A 27,581-nucleotide genomic window follows, 5' to 3' on the forward strand; every position below is an offset into this window, starting at 1 on the left:
ACATGGAAGCAAAATGTAAACTTAACTAATTTTTCCTTCAATAAATATTTGTTTTTGTTTACTTTAAACTTGAAATGAATAGATTCATACACACACACACACACACACACACATAGGGGGTCTTCAAATATTGCGTTAGACAATAGGGGGCCTTCAGGTCAAACCTGTTGAAAACAATTGATTGAAAAGTCATCTTTGAACTTGTCATTCAAATTTTGTACTGTGCTTGTTATTTGTATTCCAGCTTAATCATCTAGTGACAATATTTTGTTTGTATCCACAGCAGGCCCCATTGGCCCAGCCAGAGTCACCTACAGCGTCTGCAGGAGAGGATGCCCGCACCCCGCCAGACTCTGGAGAGTCAGATAAGGAGTCCGTCAGCAGCAGTTCTAATGGCAATGGGGACAGCAGTACTACTGGAACCAGTGGGACAACAGGCAAAACAAGTGGTGGATCTTCCAGCTCCTCTAGTTCATCCAGTAACAGTTCAGCTGGGACGACTGGCACAATTGGAAAGGAGAAGGGGAAGAAAGACAAAGAAAAGGATAAGGACAAGAAACGTGCTGATTCCGTTGCCAACAAGCTGGGTAGCTTTGGCAAGAGCCTGGGCAGTAAGTTGAAGAAGAATGTGGGAGGCCTGATGACGGGGAAGAACGCAAGTGGAAGTGGAGGCAAACAAGAGGGTCTGGAGAAGAAGAAAGGCTCTCTGAGAGGTCGTAAGGGCAGTAAGGACGGCTCTCCTTCCATTCAAACCGGCTCTGAGGACTCTGGGAAAGGTTCGCCCTCCTCAATAAGTGAACGGCAAAACGGAAGCTACTCTTCAGAAAGTGAACCTTTTAAGTACAGCTCGGATGTGAAAGTGAGTCTTAGCATCCTCCGATCCGCAATGCAAGGAGAAAGGAAGTACATCTTTGCTGCTGTACTCACTACTAGCAACCGTCAGCCGTTCCAGGAGGAGATGATCCAACGATACTTGATGGATGCCGAGGAGCGCTTCCGTGCCGAACAGGAACAGAGGAGGGAAGCTGAACGGAAAGCAGCAGGAGGTCTTACATCAACTAGCGGATCTCAACTGAAAAAGGACGGGCCTGAGCTGAGTTACCGAAGTTTTGAAAGCAAAGAGGAAATTACTGATAACTCACCTCCTACTTTTAACGCATTGAAGTCGACTTCTTTCAGCCCGATGATGTACTCGGGTGTGGTCCCAATCCCAAGGCCCACTTTCATTGACCATTCTCCTTCCCCAATTACACAGCATCTACATGTGCACGGTTACATGGATACACGACGGCAACTGGCAGGAGGTTCGCCGTCTTCTTACCCAGGCCTACCATCCTATGCTACCTTGCCCCGACACTGCCCCCTAGCACAGGGCCCTCCCCATTCCCAGTACCACCCACCTTCCACCAGCTTGGGTAGCCCATCCCGTATCATCACCCCCTGCCTTGCATCTTTTTCCCAGGAGCATGACCCAACTGACTACCCAACCGAACCTACCGGAGGCTATACAAATGGCTTGCGGGACTTGCGCACTACTTTGGACGTTCGCAATGGGCCGATGCCTGTGAGGCATTACTCCTTGGGCAGTGCGGGTGGCCTTGCAAACCTGCAGTCCAGCAGATGCCGAACGCCTACCTGCAATTACTACGGCCACCCCGAGACGGGCCATTACTGCTCGTACTGTTACAGAGAGGAGCTGAAGAGACGGGAACCAGAGCCGGCCATCCACAGGTTTTGAATGGACAATCTTTGTCCCGTTTCTCTCATATAGGACTCATTGGAGCCCACCATGTGAGCCACATCATATCCTGTTTGTGTGGATCTTGCTTTAAGACATAAGATCGGCCTTTCTGAACCAGGTTATTGAGACGAGACTCTGTGTCCACAGTGAATGGGCATTGCGGAAATGGGACTGCTGTTGTTACATTTTGCTGTGGCTCATAGGCAGGAGCTTTAAGCTCCTCACACATTTGCTTGATGTGGTCATCCTCTTACCTGTCTCCTTGTCTCCTCCTTGTGGCGAGAATGTAGAACACGGGCAATAGACATTTGAACACAACATGCTACGTTGCATCACATGAACCAGAATACACATTAAGCACAACCAGAAAATGCGTATTTATATTAGTTACAATTTAATCCATTTATATCAGCTGCAATCAAAAAAAGACTTGCCATATTGCGAGCGTAAGGCAACAACACTCTGTTAGCTTCGAGTGTTATCCACATTGGCCCATTTTACTGTAAAGCTACAATACTTTAACTTGCACCCCTTTTGAAGCCATACTTAGTTGGCTTAAGTTAGCTAATATGGTGCTTTCTCGCTTCTAAGATGTTCAACTTATGGAGCTTTTCGTTGGTTTTAGGTCTTTATATGCCCTGATTTAAAATTGCAGTCATTTCCGTTCTATTAAGTGTTTTTAGAACATTTAAAAGTGCAAAACCTTTAAAATTAGCGCAAAGAAATCTGACATTTTTGGGGAAATGGTACATCATGTGGTAGTATTCAAGTATTATGTTGGTAATATTGAGAAAATAGTTCTAGGTACTTTGCAGGTGAAAGGGGGCGGATGTTGAATACAATTTCTGACCTCTTCAAATGTTACTGCTGCACCAAATAAAATGGTGTTCCTTTATGATATTGGGGTTAACGCATCAGCTTCCATCAAATTCACTGGACACAAGATTATTGATCGACGCAGTATCGCCCCCGGAGTAGTTGCTGCACCAAATCAAGCACTTTTCTCATGTCCAGAGGTTGTGCATGTGGGTTTTAGATGAATAGACTGTTATGTTGCTGTGCTTCTAGTCTGGCGGTTTGCTCCGTTCTGGAGGCAGAGCTTGCGGTTCCACTCGCGTGGACCGCGGAGGTCAGGGTTCGGCTGTAGGTGCCACTGTGTTGTGCGCAAACTCACTTGTTTCCTAGTTGCCTTTTCAGTCTTAGTTCAGTCCTCCCATGAGGATTGTTGAACTGAATTTCTACTTTTGTTTGGTTTTGGATTCACAGTGCTGATTCTAGCGTTGTCAAATGTTTGTGGACGTCGAGGGATGCTAGCAGATCCCTCAGTATCTAAACTATACAATGCACCTTGAGTCGAGATTTTGTGACAAACGCTTTCGAAATCCTTTTACACTGTTAACAAAGTACAGCCTCTGATAAAGCCAGTTGTACGAGTCAGCCAGAAATGGAAAATGCTGTCTTTTACTCACTCTTGCATGCAGTTCAAAACCCGTATGACTGGGAAATAGAAAATTAAATTGTCCATTTTCCATACAATGAAAGTAAACGTGAAGCATACAACTTGTGCGGTATATTTCAAGGATGAGAGTAATCGTTATTATTTACACAAAGTCTTACCCATTGCTCATTTACTGACAAATTTGACATTAGTGAGGACAAATTGTACTTGGTGTCTTGCAAATAAGCACAACACACCAATGTGGACGTGCGAATGAGATACATTGGACTGCAAACACGTACTCCGTATTCTCTGAATCTGAGTGTCGATGAGCCAAACCCGTCTGCCCATCTTGTGTTAGATCATAGTAGGGAAGATCCGTTTTTGCTCCATTTTAACTAAACGTTTAGTTACACCATTTTGCAGAGCGCCCCATTCAATTTCATTATATGGAAAAGAGCAGTCTGGACATTCTGCCAAACAAACGTGTCATTTTGTGTTTGACCGCAGAAAGAAAGTCATACAGGTTCAGAACGACATGAGGGAGTAAGTCATGACAGATTCTTTATTTTGGGGTGAGCTATCCCTTTACCCTCTCTCATTGCTCATGTGAAATGGGCTCTTAGCATCATAAGAGGATGTTGCTGCTGTGATCATGTTCATTTGATGATTTGATGTGGGTAAGTGTTTCGTGTACGGCAGATGAAGAGCTGGAGTCGTAGCGAACCCCCTCTGCTTCCGAAACACTCAATACAAATGTAATCAGTCGTATGCAAATATTTGTATAACCGTGTCAGCTCAAGGCCACATTGCATCTCCAATGTTCCCGCATTTGCATTACTGATTTGCACAATGACAAATATGTCAGGCTAGCATCCGAACAATTTCAACATGGTATCTCCCGTGTTTTCAAAGCTTCGATTCATTTGATTCAACATTCACTTTTTAAAGCACTAAATTTCCTATTACTGTCCAGCAAGATGGAGGGTTAATGGTTTCCTCTTTTTTTTCTTAAAATGATTTTTGACATGTTATTCACTCGCATAACCAATAGATGGCACACTTGTTTAGGTTTCTTTTTCATTATCACCCCTATTTCTACATCAATGCCTCCCTAGTGACCTTTTGAGACTGGCTCAGTTTTTCAGTGTAAATAAGGGACAAAGAGTACACTGCTGCTGCTGCTGCTTTTTATGTTTGTTTGTTTGTTTGTTTGTTTGTCTGTCTGTTTGTTTCATTTGGTGAGGCACATTTGAATATAAAATGCAAGCAATTAACTTTTTTTGGTCCTATGTAAGGCATATACCATTTACCCAGATTTCCACTCTAAGTCGCAAAAAGGAATTCATCGTGCGTGCGTGTGTGTGTGTGTGTGTGTGTGTGTGTGTGCGCGTCTGGTAAATTGTGCTTTTGCAAACATATTGCAGCTTCAAGGCACAAACCAGAGGAAATTGTCAGTGAAACGACGGCTACTCCCCGTTGGAGTTTATGTTCTCCTTCCGATGTACTCGTAGTTTGCGTTTAACGGATCCATTTATTTAACAAATGGAAAGGTCATTCAGCCACCCCGAGCGTTGGACTTTAATAAGAGTGCAAACATTTTTGTATTAAGAAATGTATAAATACGTTCAAGTTATTTTTGTAAATCAAAAGCAGTTTTCCAGTGTTTTTTAAAGATACGAATGTATGCTGTAGGACCGTACCCTGAGTTGAAGTCAGTATTCTGGTGCGTACGGCGCTGTCTGACAAGAGAAGCCTCTTAAATCAAGAGTTTCTTGTGAACAAACTAATTTCTCCATCAGTGTGATCTGACAAGGTATGATTTGAAAATATATATTTGTAGTAAGATTTTTCAAAAAAGACTGGGATGTTTAGTTCTGAAGCTAGGATGTTCTTTCTTACACGGCTAGTTGTCTTACAGACGGGCCTCCTGAAGTTTCCTAATTTCTATTTTAAAGCGAATTATGCTACTTAATCACATTTTGAGTACATTTTTTTAATGATGGTGTTGGTGGCGTCCACCATCAGGTTTCAAACACTAAATTCTCTTATTTAATACAGTGGGCTTTGTTTTGTTATGACGTAGCTTACTTACTATTTTTATATGGTATGTTTTCATGGATGCGACAGAGCTACAGTCATCAGCATTCTCGAATTTGCATGAGACTGAAACTGTTGCATGTACAGAACTGGCAGATGCAATTTATCTAATCATATTTGTGCATTACTTCTGGCTAATTGGGCGATTTGTGTTTGTTTTCAGCCGTTTTACCTTTCTCTGTGTTTGAGAGGTGACCCCAGGCTGTGTGACAGTGCAATCTAGGTGGAAAGAACATCTGATTTTTATGTTAGTTTTATTTTATTTTTATTTTATTTTTGCACCGTTTTAATAAAATTCTCATTGTATTTAAACTGTTGTTTTGTATTGATTTTATCTTCCACTCTTGCTCTCTACATTTGACTATATAGACTTCGTGATAAAAACATCTTGAATTTTTAGATTTCAGGTATACAAGGTTTCCACAGTCATGGAAAATTTGAATGTGAATTAGTAAGGGCTTAATTTGCAAAATAATAATGAATAAATAATGGACATTTCTGAATATACAGAATATTTAACTGCTTTTATAATCGAATAATTTAATGCAACCTCATTTTTTTTTTTCCAGTAATCTCAACATATCCAGCAGTGTTATTTTAATATCATTGAGATTTAGTTTTTATAAATATTATGAATCAGTTATTTTTATATTTTTCAGTTTTGTTTATTTCTTCTTTTTTTTTCATTTTTTTTTCATATCAAGTTAAACTAAACTAAAATGAGAAATATTGCCTTGGCAACAGGCCTCGGATATCCAGTCACTAAAATAATGTGTTAACCCTGAATCAAATGAACAAGAACAAAAACCACAGCCATAAGCAAGCATGACACTTGCTTCCTCAAAATGCAGCTGACATCTTTCCTTCCAATTGTTTCAAAAATGTCTTAAGTTTCTGCAAGGTAAAGTCATTTAAATGTAATTCCCAGAAAGCACTGCCTGCCATTTAAGATGCTAATTACCACAGCATGTGATCTTTGCCTTGTGTCACGACACGGTTAACAGTAAAGAGTAAATAAAGTTTACTCTCCCTAATTCAGCTGTATATTGCATTATTGAAAGCTAGTTTGCTTTTATAATGTGAGAATATATACCTTAGATTTTAGTCGTTGCCAGATTAGCGCTCAGGACATTTGTTGTCTTATATATGAGGTATTTCTGTGGGCTATTGCTTGTGAGTTCTTTTGCTCTATTAAATTCAAAGTGAGAGTCTGATGAATTAGTAATAGCAACACTGATATCTTTGGGATCAGTTTTCATTTGTTTTTGCTTTGCAGGTATCCATTTCAAGAAGCCTTTTTCCACACAGTGCACACTGCATCAGTTCATATCCGTCTGAACGCCGATGCTGATCGCACATCATAATCTCACAACGCCTGTCTGGTGGAGGTGACTGTGAAATGGTTCATTGATACCGCAGTGACAAGGTAACGGAGTGTCAAAAGTTATGGGAATGTCAAGTGTGTTTGCTCATGTGTGAATTGCAATATGTTTGTGCAGATGGGAATTATGATGCAGCAGTCTGAAATATTGAATGTCATTTCTTTGCATTTAGATGCATTGGTGAAGCATAGAATAATAATAATAATCAAAAGCTTTCACTTCCTAATGTTCATTAATAGGCTTGCCGGACGTTTAGATTTTTTTTTTTTTTTCTTTAGCATGCAAAACCTTTCCATGAATTGGAACTGGCGTAATGTTTGCTGGGTTAACATTTAGACCTCTAAACTTATTTTTATTTTATTTTTTCAAATAGTGTGATTATTAATTATAGAATTTATATTTTATATAATATTTTGTTCTCTAGTATTTGCATGTCTCTTTTTTTTTTTTTTTTTTTTTTTGGTAACTTTGAAAGTTTGTATTGCAGCATGTCTAATGTTATTGATTCCTGATGGTATTAATCATGTCTATTCTTCGCTATAATTTTAGATAAATGTATCTGCTTGCTAAATGGATGTAAGGGGAATAATAATTTTTAAAATAATTGTATTGATACCTTGTCTGGCCTAATAAAATTGACATCTTTATTTAAATATTATTAAACACTTCTGAAAGATTTTGTAAGCCTATTGCATAATTGTGCTTGGACTGGAGTAAAACATTTTTATTTGTGATAATGCAATGAAACATGCCAAATTGTGCAAACATGATTTTTTGGCCAGGCGGTCATAGAAAATTATTAAATTAAATATTATTGTATGCATTTTGCATAGTAAAATAAAACATGTATGTACTGTAGTTTGCGTTTTCCCAGATCATTTTGTCAGATAAATACCTCAACCATTGTTTAGTGTTTTTTTGTCTTTCATATTTGGAATATATATATATATATATATATATATATATATATATATATATATATATATATATATATATATATATATATATATATATATATTTAATCAAATTTGTTATTTAATCAAACTTCTAGACATCACTTTTGGCCACTATAGATATGGATGGATGGATGGATAGATAGATAGATAGATTGATAGACTGGTGAAACGTCTACTATAATATGTTATGCTGTAGCTAATTTTGAATGGATGTCAATGGAAAAGATGCTTTTTCAAATGATGTGTTTGTCTACCAGTAGCTAGGGGCTAACAGGGCTATGCTAACCAGCCAAACCTGACTTTACCCCTGGCCCTGGGAATGACCTGTTATTATAGACAAGCAGATGTTAATCCATCACCCTGTAAATGAAAGTTCAAAACGAATGTTACATTGTGCGATACATTACACACTGCATCGTGCTCTGTTGTGTACGGCACACACATAGTAGAGGCAGGTCATGTGGGTATTTCACACACACAAAACGTGCAAGCAATTTACAGCTGTGCATACTATACACACTGTGTAAATAGTAAGAGTACTACGGTAGTATGCTACTTCGAGGACAACCACTGATGTCGAAAAATGCTGCAGTTCTCTAGGTTTTGATCTCTGCACAGAAGCGCATTGAGTGTGTTTCGCGGGACTGGCCCTTTAAGAGACTCGCTCCTGGTTTTTGTTACTCAGTAACACCCGTGTCATTTCACTATGGCGAAGGGGCTGTAAACAAATGCGATGGAAAAGCGCGTTCTCTGTGTGAAAATAGATTTGCTTTAGAGATGATTTGACGTTTAGTTGGATATGTTAACCGTACGGACGCAGAAATGTGTGAAAGTGATGCAGACAGCGCGCGGACCATCCGATTTCAGTAACATGGACCAGACCAAACCTTCACCACTAAACCTCTTCCAAATACACCATTTATCCTGTTAGTCCGGATCCATTTTACGTTGAAATCATGTTGACAGGGTCCAAAACCACCTTTAAAGTGAGACAGTTGGTACCGGACATGAAGGTAAGCGTAAGGTTAAATAATAATATAAAATAGCTATAATTTATTTAGGAGTTTATCATTGTTTTTTCATGTCTGCGGTGTCTAATTCGTATTAAAATATGCAAGCAAAATCTTGGGAAAGGGTTATAAACACATCTGTGTAAATTGTATTCATTTCATCTGTCAGTATGTTTGTAACAGATGTGTAAATGTTTATGTGGGCTAATGTTTGTGCAACTTTCATGTAAATGTGATTAGTCACTTTCCCGGGAAACCTGCATTCATTAAATTCGTAATTTTACCAGAAACACTTTTAATGGATGTGTCCACAATCTGCGGTTGTTGTATGAGTCAGTGTTCCATTAAAAAAGAAAAAAAAAAGAAAAAAAGTTTAAAACTTTTCCAAGAATGACTTATTTTGTCTGGTGTATGAATGTGAACTCCAGCACTCCACCAGTGTTTAGTATTTGTCAGATGCTGTGATTGTTAATGACGGAATATACTTTTTTTTGTTCTATTCTATCCGTACTGTATAATATTGTACTGTATTTAGAAACGGCATTCACATAGTTTCAGTTTATTTTAGCAGAAACTGGTTGAAATCAGTTTTTCCATTGAGAAAAAATATGTAACTATAAAAATGCTCTTTAAAAGCATCAGGAAAGCATAAATCTGCTTTAGTGGACAAGTTATGTCTGGCTGTTTGTATTTGTTACTTTTCTGAAAATTATACAGTCTAAATATGTTTGAACAGAGGAATTTTAGTTGGGATTACTTTTTCTTTTTCGGTGTACCTTTTAACTCACAGGGTGTGGTGCGTTTATTTTTTGTGATTTCATTCATGCATTTAGCATGCTCGAGTCATATATACACACACATCTTTGTCATGATGTTTTTATATATTTACACTCATCCATTCATTTACTGTTTTTGGAGATTGCCAGTTTAAATTATTTTGCTTTTGTTGTATGGAAGAGAGGAAATCAGACTTTCTGCCTTTTTGTGTTTCATGGAAGAAAGAAAATAATGCATGTCTGATTGACATAAGAGTGAGTAAATGATGACAGAATGTTTATTTCTGGGTGAACTAATAATCTACTTTCTTTAGTTGTAATCTGCTTGTGCTCACCTCTGCTGCATAACTTTCTCCTCTGGCTATTTTAAGCTGGCTCGGGGGGGAAACGCTAGCAGATGCCTCCACTCGCGGATTCTGGAGAGCGTAGAGGCCCTAATGTGCACAACATCTGGCTGTTGCCTTGGAAACAGCCTACCCTGAACTCACTTGGTGTGTGTGGATTGTGAATATGCATTGTGTGCAGTGTCAGACATGTAATCCAAGTGGCTGTTCCCTGCGCAGAAAATGAATCCCGGGTGTCTTGAGTGTGTAGATGGTGTCAGATTTAGTGGATGGAGCCCACCCAAGCTGGTGCATTTAAGAATAGGCTGACCTATATTTTGCTCCAGTGCTGTAAATGAACAAATGGAAAGGGAATTGTGTATGTAGCAGTTGTGGCGAGACTTCACCACATCGGCTTTTTCATTTAAAAGTCATTAAACCAGCTCAAACCAGTAACTCAGTCATCCTTCAGAGCAGTGGCGGTTCGTCGGGGGAGGCACGGCCTACCCTACATTTTGAGGTGGAAAACGTGAGGAGGACGATTGAATGTTAAATAAAATTCCCAGTTATTAGTTCAATTTCATGTCTCAGAATGTGAACTACTTGTTGTAATTTCACTATTGTAACACCATAAAATATTACTGAAGTCAGAACCACCGTTGCTCTTCACAGGAACTACATTTGAATTTGAACTTACTTCGCAACTGTTAAAAAGTATGTTCTATTCTATATAGTACGAATGAAATTCGGACGTACTACATCCGTCATGTTGTTACTGTCATGTGACCTACCAGCGTCAGTTACGGCGCTTGACTGCCATTCATAAATACTCCCCGTGGCCTCATGGGATATTAAAGTGTCCATTGAATGCGGACTTCAGAATCTCTCCGGAAGTAGTAGGTCATCCGTGGACTTTTTGCTTCTTGTTCTCGCATACTATATATAGGGAAGTATTTGATTGGGGATGCAGCGTTGGTACTTATAGACTCCATTGGTAAAAAATACAAATTTGCCAATAACCATTGAGTATTTCACTTTCAGCGTTTAGTGTGTTGAGAAAAAATACACTGCAGAGGCAGCCCTTGGTATATCAACCAATCATCACAAAGACATAAATTATGTGATATTAGTTTAAACTGCTCCTGCTGATAATATACTAACTGCCTTAATTATGAAGAGAGTACAGCAGATATTAAATATTTGATCTCCAACAAATTTACTAAGATATCATTCAAGCAGCAGCTGCATATTAAAAATGAAGGAGAAGTTGCAGTTGGACATCTACAGTATAGGCTACAGTAATCAACTTCACCAAATGCCGAATAACACGGACATTTATTTTGATAGGCTAGGTGAGTGAATCCCCAGACCGCTACAATTAATGTGCCGCCTCTATTTTAAAACCCATGAGCCGACACGGTGTCAGAGTGGAGTTTGAGTTCTTCAAGTGGGAGTCTTGGGATCAGCCTGTTTGGAATGTCGATGGTTTAAAAAATAAACCTATAAATATGGCTCGCTGGTTCCCCCTTGGGTCTAAATGCAAATCTACTATTGTAGGGCGACTTCCTAGATCAGAAATATCTCGTTCATTGTTGCTTTGTTTGGTTTGGTTTGAGTGGAACACGCCATGTGGCGTATGTAATTACTTCAGTTTATGTTATTGAAGAGAATGCCGTCATCTGGTTTTGGTACGAGATGAGTGGTTGTTGAAATAAGGGATTTGCTGAGTTTTATTTTTATTTTTTATTTTATGCTTAAAATTATATAAAAAGACGGTGCATAACATAAACAAAACTGTGACACACCCTCTAATTGACCTTGGAGCGTTTCCTGCACTGCCTTTCCTTATGAGGCATGGGTTTCTTTTACCATCTTAATAAGCTCCATAAAGAGCATGATGACACTGGAGACATAAATAGCTGGAATAGTGCAGGTTGTGCATATAAAACTAGATTTTTTGCAAAATATTTTTAGTGAATGACTTTGGCCCATTCTAAACGACTGTCACAGTTCTAGGGTATTGTGGGTGTTGCTAACGTGTTTAAAATGGGTTTTTAGTAAGTTTGGTTGCTAGGGTGTTCTGCTGGCCTGGGGTCTTTAGATATGTCTCTTTTAGATATATTTTTTTTCCCCTTTGCTTGTTTTATCGTTCACCAAGCGAAATGTACTGTACACTACAGATCAAATGTTTGGAACAATTAAGGTTTTTGAAAGAAGTCGTTCATGCTCAAGGCTGCATTTATTTGATTATAAATACAGTAATGACAGTAATATTGTGAAATTTTGTTACAATTTAAAATAACTGTTTTCCATTTGAATATATTCTAAAATGTAATTTATTTCTGTGATGCAAAGCAGAATTTTCAGCATCATTACTCAGTTACATTCATTACAGTGTCACATGATCCTTCAGAAATCATTCTAATATGCTGATTTGATGCTCAAGAAACATTTTTTATAATCAATGTTGAATTATTACAGAACCATTCACATGTTTGGGGCCAGTAAGAGTTTTTATATATATAAAATAATTAGTACATTCAGCAAAAGTGACAGTAAAGACATTTATAATTTATAGTTATTACATTTTATTTCAGTTATGTTTATTCATTTATTTATTCAAGAAATAATTTATGCTATTAGTATTTAGGCTGGTTTTATTTGGGAAATACAGAAGGGCAGCATCATGACTAGACAGGAATGATTTTTAATTTTTAGGTATGTACGTTTTGTAAGAAACAAAGGAGAAAATACTTCAAACGTTTTATGGAAATGGATGCATTGTTCCCATTTGTTGACATTTCTTTGCTGTATGGAGAATGAGAGATGCACGCATGGAGTGCATGAAAATAATGAGCGCTGAACAATAGCTCAGCTCTTTTAAGCGTCCCACAGGGCCTCTATTGCCTCATTTAGCTCTAGATTGATGCCCGGCACAAAGGCTTATTGTGGCTCTGGGCGATGACTAATAAACTTAACAGTGTAAGGTTTATATGGTGGCATAGTGCATCCACACATTCCCTGGCCGTCCTGTTTCTGTCTGATTCAGGGGAGAAGAGGCCTGTATGTTCCCGCGGCTGCATTCTCTGGCCACAGAAACCAGGGGAAGCCATGAGCAATGGAAACTGCAATGAGTCTTGGCTGCCTCTGCCCTCAGAAGCTGAGAGGAGGGAGGGATGTTTAATGGAGAAGAAAGAGGCAATGAAAGAGATTACACGATAGCGGTGGCGACCATGTGACTCGAAGAACTGAACCCTCAGCAGAAATGTGCTACTGAGGGTTTTTCTTTTCTTCCCTATACAGTATATCTGTCCTGCACTGATCGCATGTTTACTCACTTCCTCTGAGATGTTAGGCTGTCCAGTTCACTGGGATTTGAATGCATAATGACTCCTGTCTGGAAATATATTCCTTTAGGAATACGGCAGAGTGGAATTTAGATTATTGGAGTAAGTTTGGAAGGGAAAAAATCCCCATAAATACAGATGTGTGTGTGTGTGTTGAACACATTGTTGCTGATCACAGGGAGATAAAAGCTTAAGCCTGAAAGCAAGCAAACAAACATACTAGCATCTTAGTTGAAATTTAAAATGTAACCTCTGTTTAGAAACTCTGTTGTCGTTTATCTTCAGGCCTTGTGTGGAACACCAGACTTTGAGAGTGTGTTGTGTTCACACTTGTAGTTCGGTTAGCTTGGTGTTCACATTGGCATTTTAACACCGAACCTAAAGATACCGAAACTAAAGCATAGGGATATGTTCACAACATGATTGGTCGGCTTTTATAAAATATATTTCGCGACAGAACTTGCCGAACATCCCAAACAATGCTGTCTGCTGAGCTAAATGCACTCGTTGTATGTGCGTAGTCGACATATGATGTTATTTTGACCTGCTGAGAACTCATGAAGAACTTATAAAATGTCAAAACAGCGTCAGGAGTCCCTCTGTCACACACAAACAGAGATCTGCTGCGAGGAGACGCGGTTCTGATGCTGTACCGAACTGTGATGGGAAACATTGCGACTATGACGAGAGAAAAAAAAACAGGAATGCTTGAGCGTTCTGTCCTTTTTAGGAAGCGGACGAGTTTTCAGCGTCCCGGTCCTCTTGTTTGGTGCACCAGGGTTCGGATGGCAGCGTTCACACTTATTCAAATAAGCTAGTTTTTGGAAAATGGCGCCGTTGTATGTGGCTTGCCGTTGGACTCATGGACTAGTCGCTAGGTTGTTTATTTTATTTTGTTTTATCTCTTATTTTACTCAATGCGCTTCATCGATATTGGTATATGACAAATTAACTCTTTTAAGCTTACAACCTAATGCAAACGATCTGCTATATCAAGTACGAAATGGCTCATCCCACTCATCTCCTTTTCTGATGTCGATACCTGGCTACCTGCGTCGCTGGCCATGTTCTCTACCGGGAAAGAGGCGTAGGAGAAAACGTGGAAGACGGGGTGGATTTGCCGTTAAACTGAAGCATCTCCTGGCTCAACAACGAGAGTCGCGTTTCTCTCTGGATCTCCCTGTTAAGGGTTTGGCCAGCGATGTTTCCATTCGCTGGCGCTCTCTGGATCCAGTATATGAATGGAATACTTCAGTGATTCCGGCCGCGACTGCTCCGTTCCCTGTCTACGGCTCGCCCCGAATTCACCGTGCTGGACTGTGTTTGAGCAATCTTCGACAACTTTCTCGGGTTCGCCAGAAATCGACTGAAAATCCGCCTCAACTAAAGATGGCGTTGCTAAATGCCAGATCAGTGGTAAATAAGACTGTCATTGTAAATGACTTTTTCTCTTCGCGGGAACTAGATTTTTTTATTTATTACTGAAAGTTGGCTTACTACAGGGGACTTAAGTCCGTTTTCTGAACTTTTACCTCAAAATTGTTTGTTTTTTAATTCTCCTCGTAAAACGGGCCGCGGTGGAGGTCTGGTCTCTATTTTTAAAAACACATTTTCCTGTAGCCAAACTATGTTTTATGACTATCGGAGTTTTGAGCTGCAATTGTTTACACTAACGTTAGAACGGAATGGCTCACTCTTGATTGCTCTGATATACCGCCCTCCTAAGCACAATGAAAACTTTTTAAATGAGTTTGCAGACTTCTTGGGGGAATTTATACCTAAATTTGATAAATTGTTAATCATTGGTGATTTTAACATTCATGTGTGTTGTAAAACGGACTCATTAACTAAAGAATTTACTACTTTGTTAAATGCATTTGATCTCAATCAATATGTGAATGTCCATACTCATCAGTTGGGACATACACTTGACCTTGTACTATCATATGGTTTTTCTCCTTGTGATCTTGAGGTAGTTGAAAATGGGTTTTCTGACCACAAATCTGTTATGTTTTCTGTTCCCTGGGTACCAAATGACTCTAAAGCCACTAAATATGTCCGTAAATCTCGATTAATTACCTCATCTACAAGCACATCCTTTTCATTAGCCTTTTGTGATGCTATTCAATCTGTAGATGTCAGTCAGTATGATCTGAGTGCTGAGGAGCTCCTACTCAGACTCAACTCCACATTTGTAAATGTTTTGGATTCAGTGGCACCTGTAAAGACCTTAAAACTCAAACCTAGATCTGAGCCTTGGATGGATGATCATGTTCGCTCTTTGAGGCAGACCTGTAGACGAGCAGAGCGCAAGTGGAAAAATGACAGGCTCCAAATATCTTTTGAAATAGTAAGAGATTCATTATCCAAATTCCAGAAGGCAGTGAAAGTAGCAAAATCCAGGTATTTCACAGAACTTATTAATAGAAATTATAATAGGCCAAAAACTCTTTTTACTGTTTTTAACACTGTTGTTAATCCACCTGTCTCTGAGTACCCTGCTGTCTCAAAAACAATGTGTGATGATTTTCTTAATTTTTTTATAAATAAGATTAATGATATCAGATTGGGGATATCTCCCCCTGCTGGTGATCCATCCATCCACTCTGTTTGTACTGCAGAGTTCAGTCGGCTTGAACCTATTTCTTTTATTCAACTTCAAGGAATAGTGTGCCAGTTAAAGCCATCAGGCTCCTCCATTGATGTTATGCCTCCATATTTCCTGAAAAAAGTTTTTGATACAGTGGGTCCCTACCTTGTGACTATGATAAACCGATGTATTGAAACTAGTATGGTACCAGATGTGTTAAAACATGCCACAGTCCGCCCTTTGCTTAAAAGACCGAATCTAGACCCTACTGTTTTAGATAATTATAGGCCTATTTCTAATTTGTCTTTTATTACAAAGATCCTAGAGAAAATAGTTCTTCAACAATTGCAGAGTTTCTTAGATGAAAATAAGATATTTGAGATCTCTCAATCAGGTTTTAGAAAACATCACTCGACAGAGACTGCACTTTTGAGGGTTTTAAATGACATCCTACTAACTGGCGACTCTGGGGACTATGCTGTGCTTGTGCTCCTAGACTTGAGTGCTGCTTTTGATACAGTGGACCACGCTGTCCTTCTTACTCGCTTGGAGCACTGTGTTGGTGTAAAAGGAAGTGCTCTTGAATGGTTTAAATCATACCTTTCAAATAGAAGTTTTAAAGTCCATATGGGTGAACATTCATCTGAGGCAGCCCCTCTATCATGTGGTGTTCCTCAGGGCTCCATCTTAGCTCCTATTCTTTTTACATTATATATGCTCCCATTGGGTTCTATTTTTAGGAAGCATGGTCTGTCGTTTCACTGCTACGCAGATGATACTCAAATTTATTTGCCATTAAATAAGAGTTTGAATGGTCTGGAGGCACTTATGACCTGTTTGTCTGATGTTAAGGCCTGGTTGTCTTTAAATTTTCTTAATTATAATGAGAGTAAAACTGAAATAATAGTTTTTGGTCCTTCAGATTCTCTTAGTACACCAAAAATAAACTTGGGTGAGTTTTCCCCATCTGTTAAGCCTTGGGTAAAAAATCTTGGGGTTGTCATTGATGATGGGCTGAAATTTGACAAACACATAAATACAGTGGTCAAATCATGCTTCTTTCAGCTTCGACTACTAGCCAAAGTAAAACCAATTCTGTCAAGAAATAATTTTGGAAAATTAATTCATGCTTTTATTACTTCTAGATTGGATTACTGTAACTCACTTTATGTTGGGATCAGCCAGTTAGCTTTATCCCGGTTGCAGAGAGTGCAAAATGCAGCTGCAAGACTTTGAACCAGTACTAAAAAACGGGACCACATTAAGCCAGTTCTACGTTCTTTGCACTGGCTACCTGTATGTTATCGAGTGAATTTTAAAATTCTTCTTTTGGTGTTTAAATCTTTAAATGGTCTTGCCCCTCCCTACCTCTCGGACTTATTAACTGAATATCGTCCAGTTCTGTCTCTCCGGTCGTCCAACCAGAGATTGTTATGTGTGCCGAAGTCGAAGCTGAGATGCAGAGGTGATCGCGCTTTTTCAGTAGCTGCCCCCAGACTGTGGAATGCTCTGCCTCTCTGTATTCGTTATGCATCATCACTGTCTATTTTTAAATCTATGCTAAAAACTCATTTGTTTAATTTGGCATATAATCAATGATGAAGTTGTATTGTATTTTTTGTTTTTATGTATTGTTTTTAATTATACTGTATTACCTTGCTCTGTTTTTCATTGTGCAGCACATTGGACAACTTAGGTTGTAATTAATAGTGCTATATAAATAAAATTGACATTGACATTGACATTGACAATTGACAAATGAACCGCACTAACTGAGCAATCGACCAGAGTTCGCTTTAATCAAACCAAACATGCAAAGTGTGAAAACACCCTAAACATTCAAAAACAAAAACTGCACTTCACTCCAGATGTAAAAAAAACACACGCACAAAAAAAACAGAATAAATAATTTTCTTCTTGTTCTTGTTGATTTTATTCTGACTAGCTCAATTAGAATCAATTGCAACTTAATTTATTTATTACTGATGAGCCAGTAAAAAAATATTCTATACATTAACAGTAATTGCAACAAAAATGGAATATCATCGTAGCCTATACAAAGTTGTTTTGGAAAAACTTTTCTTGATTATTAAACTGGATTTTTATTTTTTTATTTTTTAAAAGAAAAATAATGAAAAATTTGCTAATTGAACCCACTGTAATGTCGGATTTTCTTTTAATTTATTTAGATTTATTTTCTTTTTTTCTTATTTTACTTTGATTATCAGTAGCTAATTTTATTTAGCTGGTTTTATTTATTTAAAAAAAAAAATTGTTCATTTGATGAAAACAATTCTTCATCGAGAAATAGAAAACGGTGCTCCACCTGTGTTAATTAAACTGCCCCTATTCTGCTTATTTAAAGGTTCCTAATTGTGTTTTTGGAGTCTCCTATACAATAGATTTACATGTATCCAAGATCAAAAAAGTGTTCTCATAATATACATTGCAGCATCGCCAAATTTATATTTTACAGTGTCTGAAAACGTTTGTTTAAAGAACCTGTCTCTCTAAACCCCTCCTTTCTGAGAGCTACTCTGCTGTGATTGGTCAGATGGCCTAGTCTGTTGTGATTGGGCGACTGCTTACAGCTCATGTCAGAAAAAAAATGTCCAATACCATATTTGAATTTCATCTCTTGAGTCAGTCTTCCTCACCCCCTGATGCACAATAATACAAACAGTAACAATGGCGTCGGTTTTACCGTATCATTTTTTTTCGGGAGCGTAGAACAGTTTTACCAGCCAGAGTCCTCGTCCTTTAGAAGTGCATTTAAAGTGGATTCCCAGTGCAGAAAATCTGTATATACATCTATATGTCTAAAGTAGACGTTCACAGGCAGCCAATGAAGACCATAGGCTGGCATTATGTAAAGGTGTTATGTAGTGAACATGAGAAATGAGATGGAATTGCTGAAGACTTGTTTCAACTCACAATAAAAGCATAATACGGGCACTTTACTTTAACTCTGAACATGTGAATAACTGCAGTTATTATGTGCATGATGTTGTCAGATGCTTCTGGTTTAAACTCACCATTGCGGCGTGTTGGGAGCTGTGGGTTCAGACCTGTAAGTATGTCACCGCTGTTATACTTCTGTTCTACTCAGTAGTGGATGGCAAATGAAAGCCGCTTTGTTTTAAAATGAAATGAAGCTACTTTTGTGGTTCAGTTGCACTCTGAGAAAGAAAGCCTGAAAGACTATTTAGACAGTTTAAAAATAGAGCCACGAATTGCTTTCTTGCATCTTGTTAAAAACAAACCACATTTCTAACCAGTGCATATCAACTTTAGACCCCATTTCCTCTTTCACACTATCAGAAGGCAAAGGCAGAAGGTATTTTTAGCATAAACATGTCTGTTTAATAGGGTTATTCTGAACTTACTGAACCAGATGACTTGAATACATTTTGAGATGAATATATTGTGTAAAATGAACCAGTTAATCCACCAGTTTTGCAGCTTAATTTCTTTATTTTGTGTGTGTTTGCTACAGGAGAGGATGATGAGCCACAGTAGCCTTCACGCACGGGGGAGAGACGTGCTCGGCCTCTGCTGTTTACCAGGTGAAGTCTCACAATGCAAGCTTATTTTTATAACATTGAGATTTATCAACAGGATTTCCATGTTTTATCTATGGGGTTATTTTTTGATAGTCATGTACACTAGCATTCAAAAGTTTCATATCAGTAAGATTTAATTCTTTCTTTTTAAAAAAAAGTAGTGCTCAACATGGTTGCATTTATTTGATAAAAAAAAACGTATTATTGTGAAATACTTTTACAATTTAAAATAACTGGTTTCTATTTGAATATATTCTGTGACGCAAAGCTGAATTTTCACCACCATTACTCCAGTCTTCAGTGTCACATGATCCTTCAGAGATCATTCTAATACGCTGATTTGCTCACTGAACATTTCTTATTTGATCCATTTTTTAAACGGTTGTACTGCTTCATATTTTATTGGAAAACATAAGCTTTTTTCAGGATTTTTTTTATGAATCGAAAGTTCAAGAGAACAGCATTGACTTGAAATAGAAATATTTTGTAACATTATAAAAGTCTTTACTGTCACTTTTGATCAATTTAATGCATCCTTGCTGAAAAAAAAGTCAGGAACAGTAGCTACGTTAACACGAACTCCTTTTGTTTCAATCTAAATTAATTCATTGCGATTGATGAATCTGAATGTAGTGTTTACATGAACGCTAAATAAAACGCTAATCCTAATGCTAATGCTAAATAGACCGCTAAATGATAAATGATCGTGGATAATGTGTGCGTTTGTTTCTCACCATTTTTGCATGCTATTCTCCTACATTGCTTCTTTTCATTGTTTTAAAAAGCATACTTAACGCCATCTCTCGTGACGCTATGCAAACTCTACTGTGTGCGTTCATGTGTTTTGAAGGAGGCGTGGCTTTGGAGAAGCTCTGAAGGGAGGGCGGATCTCATGCTTTCGACGCTAGCTTGCTATTGCTAGCTGCCATGAAAATTGCCTACCATTATCAATGATAAGATAACACGTAGGCCTATCTACGTATAACGCTGCGCCACTGAAATGCGTTCAGGTGTTTTCAGAAGAGCACCTGATGGTTAAAATGCTTTGGTGAACACATGGCCTTATTGTGAAAACTAATGAATGATTTATTAAGGAATAAAACAAATTTATTCAGTTCATTAAAATAAATTAATTCAATAAAACTAATCATCTGAACCAACTGATTCCTTCAAATTAATCCAACTTCCCAACGCCACATGAGAGTCAAGGCAAGTCAAGTCACCTTTATTTATATCGTGCTTTATACAATACAAATTTTTCAAAGCAGCTTTACAGTCAAGACAGGAAAATGATGCATTTCATCTGTTGTTCAACTGAAGTCAGTTCAGTGTTCATTTAGTTCCGTTGTAAAGATCATCAATTATTAAATTAGTTTATCTATAAAACAGTTCTGCAAAAAAATGTTTTGTCATCGTCCAGCTCAGTTCAGTCCTCATACAGCAGCGTCAGTACATTCAGATCAATAATATTGTTGAATATTAAGAGAGGGGAATATTCTAGGAGAGTGTGTTTATTTAGTACAACGTGACAAAGGAAAACAGTGATGTAGTGTTTTGGCATGTGACACTGTTTTGAAAACCCTACTGAAAAATGCTTTGCTGCTTTAGGTAGTTGATCCCGAAAGGAAAGCACCAGGTCTGGATGGTTGTGGTCTGTGCGGGAGAATAACAGTCTGTGTATGTGGGTGTGAATGGGCTCAGAAAACAATCGCTTAGTGTGCTGAGTGTGTGTGGAACCCCAGCAGCCCCTCACCATAATCTCAGCGTCAGCAGTGTGTTAAAGCAGCAGCTTTACTCAGGAATGTTGGCAGGCCGTGAGTCCGACCCGGACAACCTAATCCGTAACGCTTCATATCAGCACTTACTCTCAGCGGCCCTTCGGGAGCATAGAGCGATTCCCAACGCATCAACATTTAATAGAGCCGCTAACCTCAAAGCTCTGCTCACACACGACTTAGTCTTTGTTGTTATTCAGCTTTCAGAGTCTCTTACTGTTTGAACTCCAAACACACACACACACACACACACCTGTCTGTCTGTTTGTACCATTTACATTTGTGGATTCAATCAAATTCTCAAGGGCATTTAATACAGTTGCCCCAAAAACGTTGGACACTTAAACCACACTTTTAAATGCCTAGACGTCTAAAGCTATTGCATTATTTTCATATTTTATTTTCTCAGAACTAATTTGACTTTTTTTAGCAATATTAAGTGAATAAATCTCATTCACTAAGCATACATATGCACGAATTTGTGCGTGAAATCTGTGTACGAATTTCTGTTTTCACGAATAAATCATGATTCATCAATCATTTTTATTCTAAAATGTATTCAAAATTTACCAACATTATTTAGCAAAAACTTAAACCACTCGTACTTTGTGGCCTTATAAAATTAAAATAAAATTTGTCATTTTAAAATGAAATTTTCAACAAAGATATAGATCTTAAATATATGTGCTTCTAAAAGGGTGTGCGGAAGACCCTTGTATGGATGGACACGGTTTGTGTTTTGTGATGTGATGGCCAAGTACTGTAACACATACTCAGAATTGATCCTCTGCATTTAACACATCCAAGTTAGTGCACACACATTATTGAAGCTTGGCCACCCCTCTGCCACCCCTGTTGCAAAAGCATTTTCACTGCTTTAACAGCAGACTTTTCTCGGTTCAAAGAACTATGACACTGGCACAAAGGCCATGTACACACTCCAGCTGAACTAAGTTTGCACTTCACCTTTTAATATGGAATGAATAACAAGCCCAAAGATGCCTATAATAAGTGGACATGGCAACGCTGCAAATGCATGCTTGGGGAAGCAGCTTTACGAGAATAAACAAAAACACAGCAGAGCGAGACGCGAGCGCGACGGTCCAAAATGTTCTTCAAGCGCATGTTTGCGCAGAAAAAGAATGGAAAAGTAGCACAGTTACCAAAATTAAAACGTAAGGTTTAGCCAACAAAATGAACAGATAATATACATGGTTACACACGCTCACTCACACTGCAGCCTACATTACTCACAAATCCTGTGATGGCACAAAGAAATGCACATCGTACACAGCCACAGAAATACAGACATTTGGATTTGTACTTTGAACGAAAATATAAATGAACACAATGTTGCATTTTAATCACTTTTTAAAAAACTTGTCAAAATTATTTTGCGATGTTTACTGATAACTACAAGCCGTTTGATTGGTTATAGGCTACTCAAGGAGCTCTACCGGTTATGGTATGGATTGATAGCGTTTGTGTCTGAGACTCCCTGTCTATGAAAGAGAATTTATGCCAGGCATAAATACAATCATTACATAGGAACGATGATCCAGTGTTTGTTGATATGCATGAAATCCGTTTTATTTGTGTTCCATTCCACATTTGTTTTAAGGTATTCCACGCAGGCTATACATGATCACATTTAGATTGCATGTTAAGTTATTTTCATTAGATTTTAAAGCATGATTTAAAAAATAATAATAATTACCACCCCAATAAAATCGCTGGGTTTACCTGCCCACCCCTTGAAAAAAAGTTCTGGCTATGCCCAAGCTCAAGGGCTCAAGTCGTGGGTATTGATATCTTCCTGCTGGTATTGAGAATCGAACCTACAACCTTTGTGTTACAAGTCTGACTCTCTATCCATTAGGCCATGATTTATTTTTGGTGTTTTTGCCTTTATTATGACAGACAGAAAGCAAAGTGGGAAAGAGATGGGGACGGGATCGGTAAAGGTCTGCGAGCCAGAACTCGAACTTGGGTCGCCTGAAGCGCAACAGAGTTTAATTTCAGTGCGCTGCCCACGAGGCTATCGGCTCCGACCCAATCACTCAATTACTACCTCAGGCATATATGCAGTCACTCATTTACAATACTCCTAATTCATCAACATTAAGAACAAGGTGAACATCACATTCATGTGCGTATGCAAGTGTTGTGAATTAGCTGGAACGGTTTCAGGAGAAGTGTTTTTTTTAATCAACTGGTGTGGCAGTTATTTTTAGTGGATGTATGAAAGCGGTTTTATTTTATTTTACACCTACAAAAATACAGGTACACTGTAGTGCTAAAAGCATTCACTTGTCAACCATATAGTGTCAAATTACTTTTATGTTTTAATTTTTAACAGTTCAAATGTTACAGTTCAAATGTTTGGGGTCAGTTCTATTTTTATATACCGGTATACGTATATATATATATATATATATATATATATATATATATATATATATATATATATATATATATATATATATATATATATATATATATATATATATATATATATTTGTATTCTGCAAGAATGCGTTAAATTGATCAAAAGTGGCAGTAAAGACATTTATAAACTTACAAAAGATTTATGTTTGAAATTAAAACGTTACTGTTTCCACACAAATATTAAGCAGCACAACTGTTTTCAATATTGATAATAAGAAGAAATGTTTTTGAGCAGCAAATCAGCATATTAGAAAATTATTTCTGAAGGATCATGTGACACTCAAAATTCTTTGCCATCACAGGAATAAAATAAATAAATTAATATATTAACCGAAAACCGTTATCTTGCATTGTAATAATATTGCACAATATTACTGTTTTTAATGTATTTTGATTAAAAAAATTCAGCCTTGGTGAGCATAAGAGACTTCTTTCCAAAACTTTGGAAAATCTTCCGACTTTAAACTTTTGAGTGGTAGTGTATATACTAGTACAATATAGACATGAATACAGTAGATACAGTAGTAACATATAGGCAGTGTTGACAGTATAGATAATATTCTTGGTTGAACACCAGTCTGAAGCAGCACGTCATGACTACTCTTTGTTATGGGATCCTCATTCATTTGAATCTTAGAGGTCTAAGGTTATAGATATCACAAGTGTCATCCATCCACTGTGGTTTGAATATGGAGCACAGATTAACCAGTCAAAGGGGTCACATTGCAGATCCCCGTAAGTCTCGACCTCCGTCCACACGATCTCTGATAACTCTCAACGCAGGACAGAGGAAACCGAATCGGTCCCTGGGGGTCGAGGATTTTGAAAGAGTGGATTATACTGTATATGACTGCTAAAAGATATGTATGTAATGCAATGATAAATTATTCAAACATGTAGTACGTTGCAATGTTGTAACGTGACCGTATGTTTAATTTAGAGAATGGCATCCAGTTAGCATCTCAGAATCAAAATGAGTCATTTTGCACCTTTTTTTTTTTTAGCAACTACTGCATTGTGTGATGCAACATTTTTATTGGAGTGCTCTGGTACTGTTTTTATTGGAGTGCTCTGGCACTGCTCGTTCAGGCAATAATCACATTGAACACAATATTGCATATTTCAAAAATAGTATATTGTAGTATGCAATTTTAAACATACCCCATGAGATACTGTATAATTGTTATATAGAGTTAGTATGTTCTTATTTGTGTTGTAGGGTGGGTGAAAAGAAAGGAATTAGTTTTTTGGCAGTTTCTGCAGCAGATAGTATTATTTAGCTGCGTTAGAGTGTTTTATAAAATTTTATTGACTTTGTGGTTTATTCCTGTAACTGGGACAAAACCCCAGTAAGTTCTGAGTTCTAGCATTTATTTTAATTTGTATGTATTTATTACAAATTTTCACATACACATCTATTATTTCATGTTTATTTATTAATATATTACTTATTTATTTTTAGTTTTATTACTTATTATTTATTTGTATTTTCTACCCATTTAATGTATTATTTATTTCTTAATTTCTATTTATTAGGGCCCAAGCCTTGAAAAGGCGAAGGCCCTATTGTTTTCCTTCGGATTATTAGGGCCCAAGCCTTGAAAAGGCGAAGGCCCTATTGTTTTTCTAAGGATTATTATTCTTCTTCTTATTCTTCTTTATTAGGGCCCAAGCCTTGAAAAGGCGAAGGCCCTATTGTTTTTCTAAGGATTATTATTAGGGCCCGAGCACCGATGGTGCGAGGACACTATTGGAATTGCTCTGTTTATTATTATTATTATTATTATTATTATTATTATTATTATTATTATTTTCCGCATTTGATCGCATTTTTGAGGGCCTAAACATGCACGAAAACTCACGAAAATTTGCACACGCGTCAGAACTGGCGAAAATTGACATCTGATATGCGTTTCAGAATTGGGCGGGGTAAAATGGCTCGATAGCGCCACCTATAAAGGTTCAACGGAGTGCGCCTCCCGCTACGTTTCACGTACGTGTACGAAATTCGGTACATACATGTAATGACCCAATACCTACAAAAAAGTCTCTTGGAGCATAGCCTTAAACACAACAGGAAGTCAGCCATTTTGAACTTCCTCTCTGATTTTTGTGCAGTTTTTGGCATTTTCAGGCCTCGTACTTTAACAAACTCCTCCTACAGTTTTAATCTGATCATCTTCAAATTTGGTGAGTGTAATCTTAAGGCCTTTGCGACGTTAAATTGCGAAGATCTAGAGTTTTCGTCGAAGGGCGTGTCCTCGGCGGCCTGACAAATTTTGATGTTTCGCCATGAAACAGGAAGTTGCTGTAACTCAGGCAAACAATGTCCAATCTGCCCCAAACTTCACACGTTTGATAAGCGTTCTGTCCTGAACACATGACCATGCTCAAATTCAGTTACAGTCATAGCGCCACCTGCTGGCAACAGGAAGTGACATGTTTAACACTGTTTTGGACTCCTAATTAACATATACAAAATTGCCAGCAAGTGCTAAACATGTTAACACCATACTAGAAACATGCTAAAACATGCTAGCAAACATTAGCTAAGTGCTAAAGCATTACTGCAATTAAATAGGAATTTGCTGTAACTCAGGCATTGAATGCCCAATCTGCCCCAAACTTCACACGTTTGATAAGAGTTCTGTCCTGAACACATTTACATGAGAATATTCAGTTATAGTAATAGCGCCACCTATTGGCAACAGGAAGTGACATGTTTAACACTGTGATGCTGTACTAGCAACATATTAAATAAACCATTGAGTTATAAACATGTTAGAAACATGTTAAAACATGCTAGCAATTCTTAGCTAAGTGCTAAAGCATGCTAATGCAATGAAACAGGAAGTTGTTGTTACTCAAGTAGGCAATGTCCAATCTGCCCCAAACTTCACAGGTTTGATAAGAGTCCTGCCCTGAACACATCTACATGAGAATAATCAGTTAGAGTAATAGCGCCACCTGCTGGCAACAGGAAGTGTCATGTTTAACACCATTTTGGACTCCTAATAACATATAAAAAATTGCCAGCAAGTGCTGAACATGTTAACAACACACGGGAACCATGCTAAAACATGCTAACAGACATTAGCTAAGTGCTAAAGCATGCTATTCCTGCAATTAAATAGGAATTTGCTGTCAGGCATTGAATGTTCAATTTGCCCCAATTTCACACGTTTGATAAGAGTTCTGCCCTGAACACATCTACATGACACTTTTCAGTTATAGTAATAGCGCCACCTACTGGCAACAGGAAGTGACATGGTTAACACTGTGATGCAGTACTAGCAACATATTAAATATGCCATTGAGTAATAAACATGTTAGAAACCTGTTAAAACATGCTAGCAATTCTTAGCTAAGTGCTAAAGCATGCTAATGCAATGAAACGGGAAGTTATTGTTACTGAAGAAGACAATGTCCAATCTGCCCCAAACTTCCCATGTTTGATAAGAGTCCTGCCCTGAACACATCTACATGACAATTTTAAGTTAAAGTAATAGCGCCACCTACTGTCGACAGGAAGTGACACGTTTTAAACTGTGATGCATTGCTAGCGACATATTTAATATGCCATTGAGTTCTAAACATGCTAGAAACATGCTAAAACATGCTAGCAACACTTATCTGAGTGATAACGCATGCTATTATACCCATGATAAAGGACATTTTTGTAACTGACTTTGACATACTACTCCTATTTTTACCTACTTAAATGCACATTGCCCACCGTGCTCTGTCTTCCTAAACCCACCGGGTGGCGGTGGCACGGGTGCGAGGGCCCTTTCATCGCTGCTTGCAGCTTTAATTAGGGCCCGAGCACCGATGGTGTGAGGACCCTCTTGGAATTGCTCTGTTTATTATTATTATTATTATTATTATTATTAGGGCCCGAGCACCGATGGTGTGAGGACCCTCTTGGAATTGCTCTGTTTATTATTATTATTATTATTATTATTATTATTATTCTTCTCCGCATTTAATCGCATTTTTGAGGGCCTAAACATGCACGAAAACTCACGAAAATTTGCACACGCGTCAGAACCGGCGAAAATTGACATCTGATATGCGTTTCAGAATTGGGCGGGGCAAAATGGCTCGATAGCGCCACCTATAAATGTTCAAC

At 38.0% G+C, this 27,581-nt stretch overlaps 2 protein-coding genes across 5 annotated transcripts in view; both read left to right on the top strand.

The window, feature by feature from the left end:
• otud7b (OTU deubiquitinase 7B) overlaps positions 1–5,591 on the top strand; it is a 31,361-nt gene extending 25,770 nt beyond the window's left edge. For both annotated transcript variants that reach the window (XM_079626687.1, XM_079626688.1), the window contains exon 13: positions 284–5,591. In XM_079626687.1, the coding sequence (XP_079482813.1) occupies positions 284–1,738 (1,455 nt within the window). In that variant the 3' untranslated portion in view covers positions 1,739–5,591. The remainder of the gene's footprint in view (positions 1–283) is intronic.
• A 2,687-nt stretch (positions 5,592–8,278) lies between these two features.
• The window catches only part of mtmr11 (myotubularin related protein 11), a 60,205-nt gene continuing 40,902 nt past the window's right edge, over positions 8,279–27,581 (top strand). Inside the window, exons 1-2 of one of the 3 annotated variants that reach the window (XM_079626544.1) lie at positions 8,279–8,630; positions 19,160–19,229. In XM_079626544.1, coding sequence (XP_079482670.1) covers positions 8,574–8,630; positions 19,160–19,229 — 127 coding nt within the window. In that variant the 5' untranslated portion in view covers positions 8,279–8,573. Of the gene's footprint in view, positions 8,631–9,874; positions 9,895–18,712; positions 18,738–19,159; positions 19,230–27,581 lie in introns of those variants that run through there. The other 2 variants (XM_079626546.1, XM_079626545.1) reach the window with 2 other exon arrangements.

Source organism: Phoxinus phoxinus (genome assembly GCF_949152265.1).
Source record: "Phoxinus phoxinus genome assembly, chromosome: 10".
In the NCBI taxonomy this organism is placed as follows: Eukaryota; Metazoa; Chordata; class Actinopteri; order Cypriniformes; family Leuciscidae; genus Phoxinus; species Phoxinus phoxinus.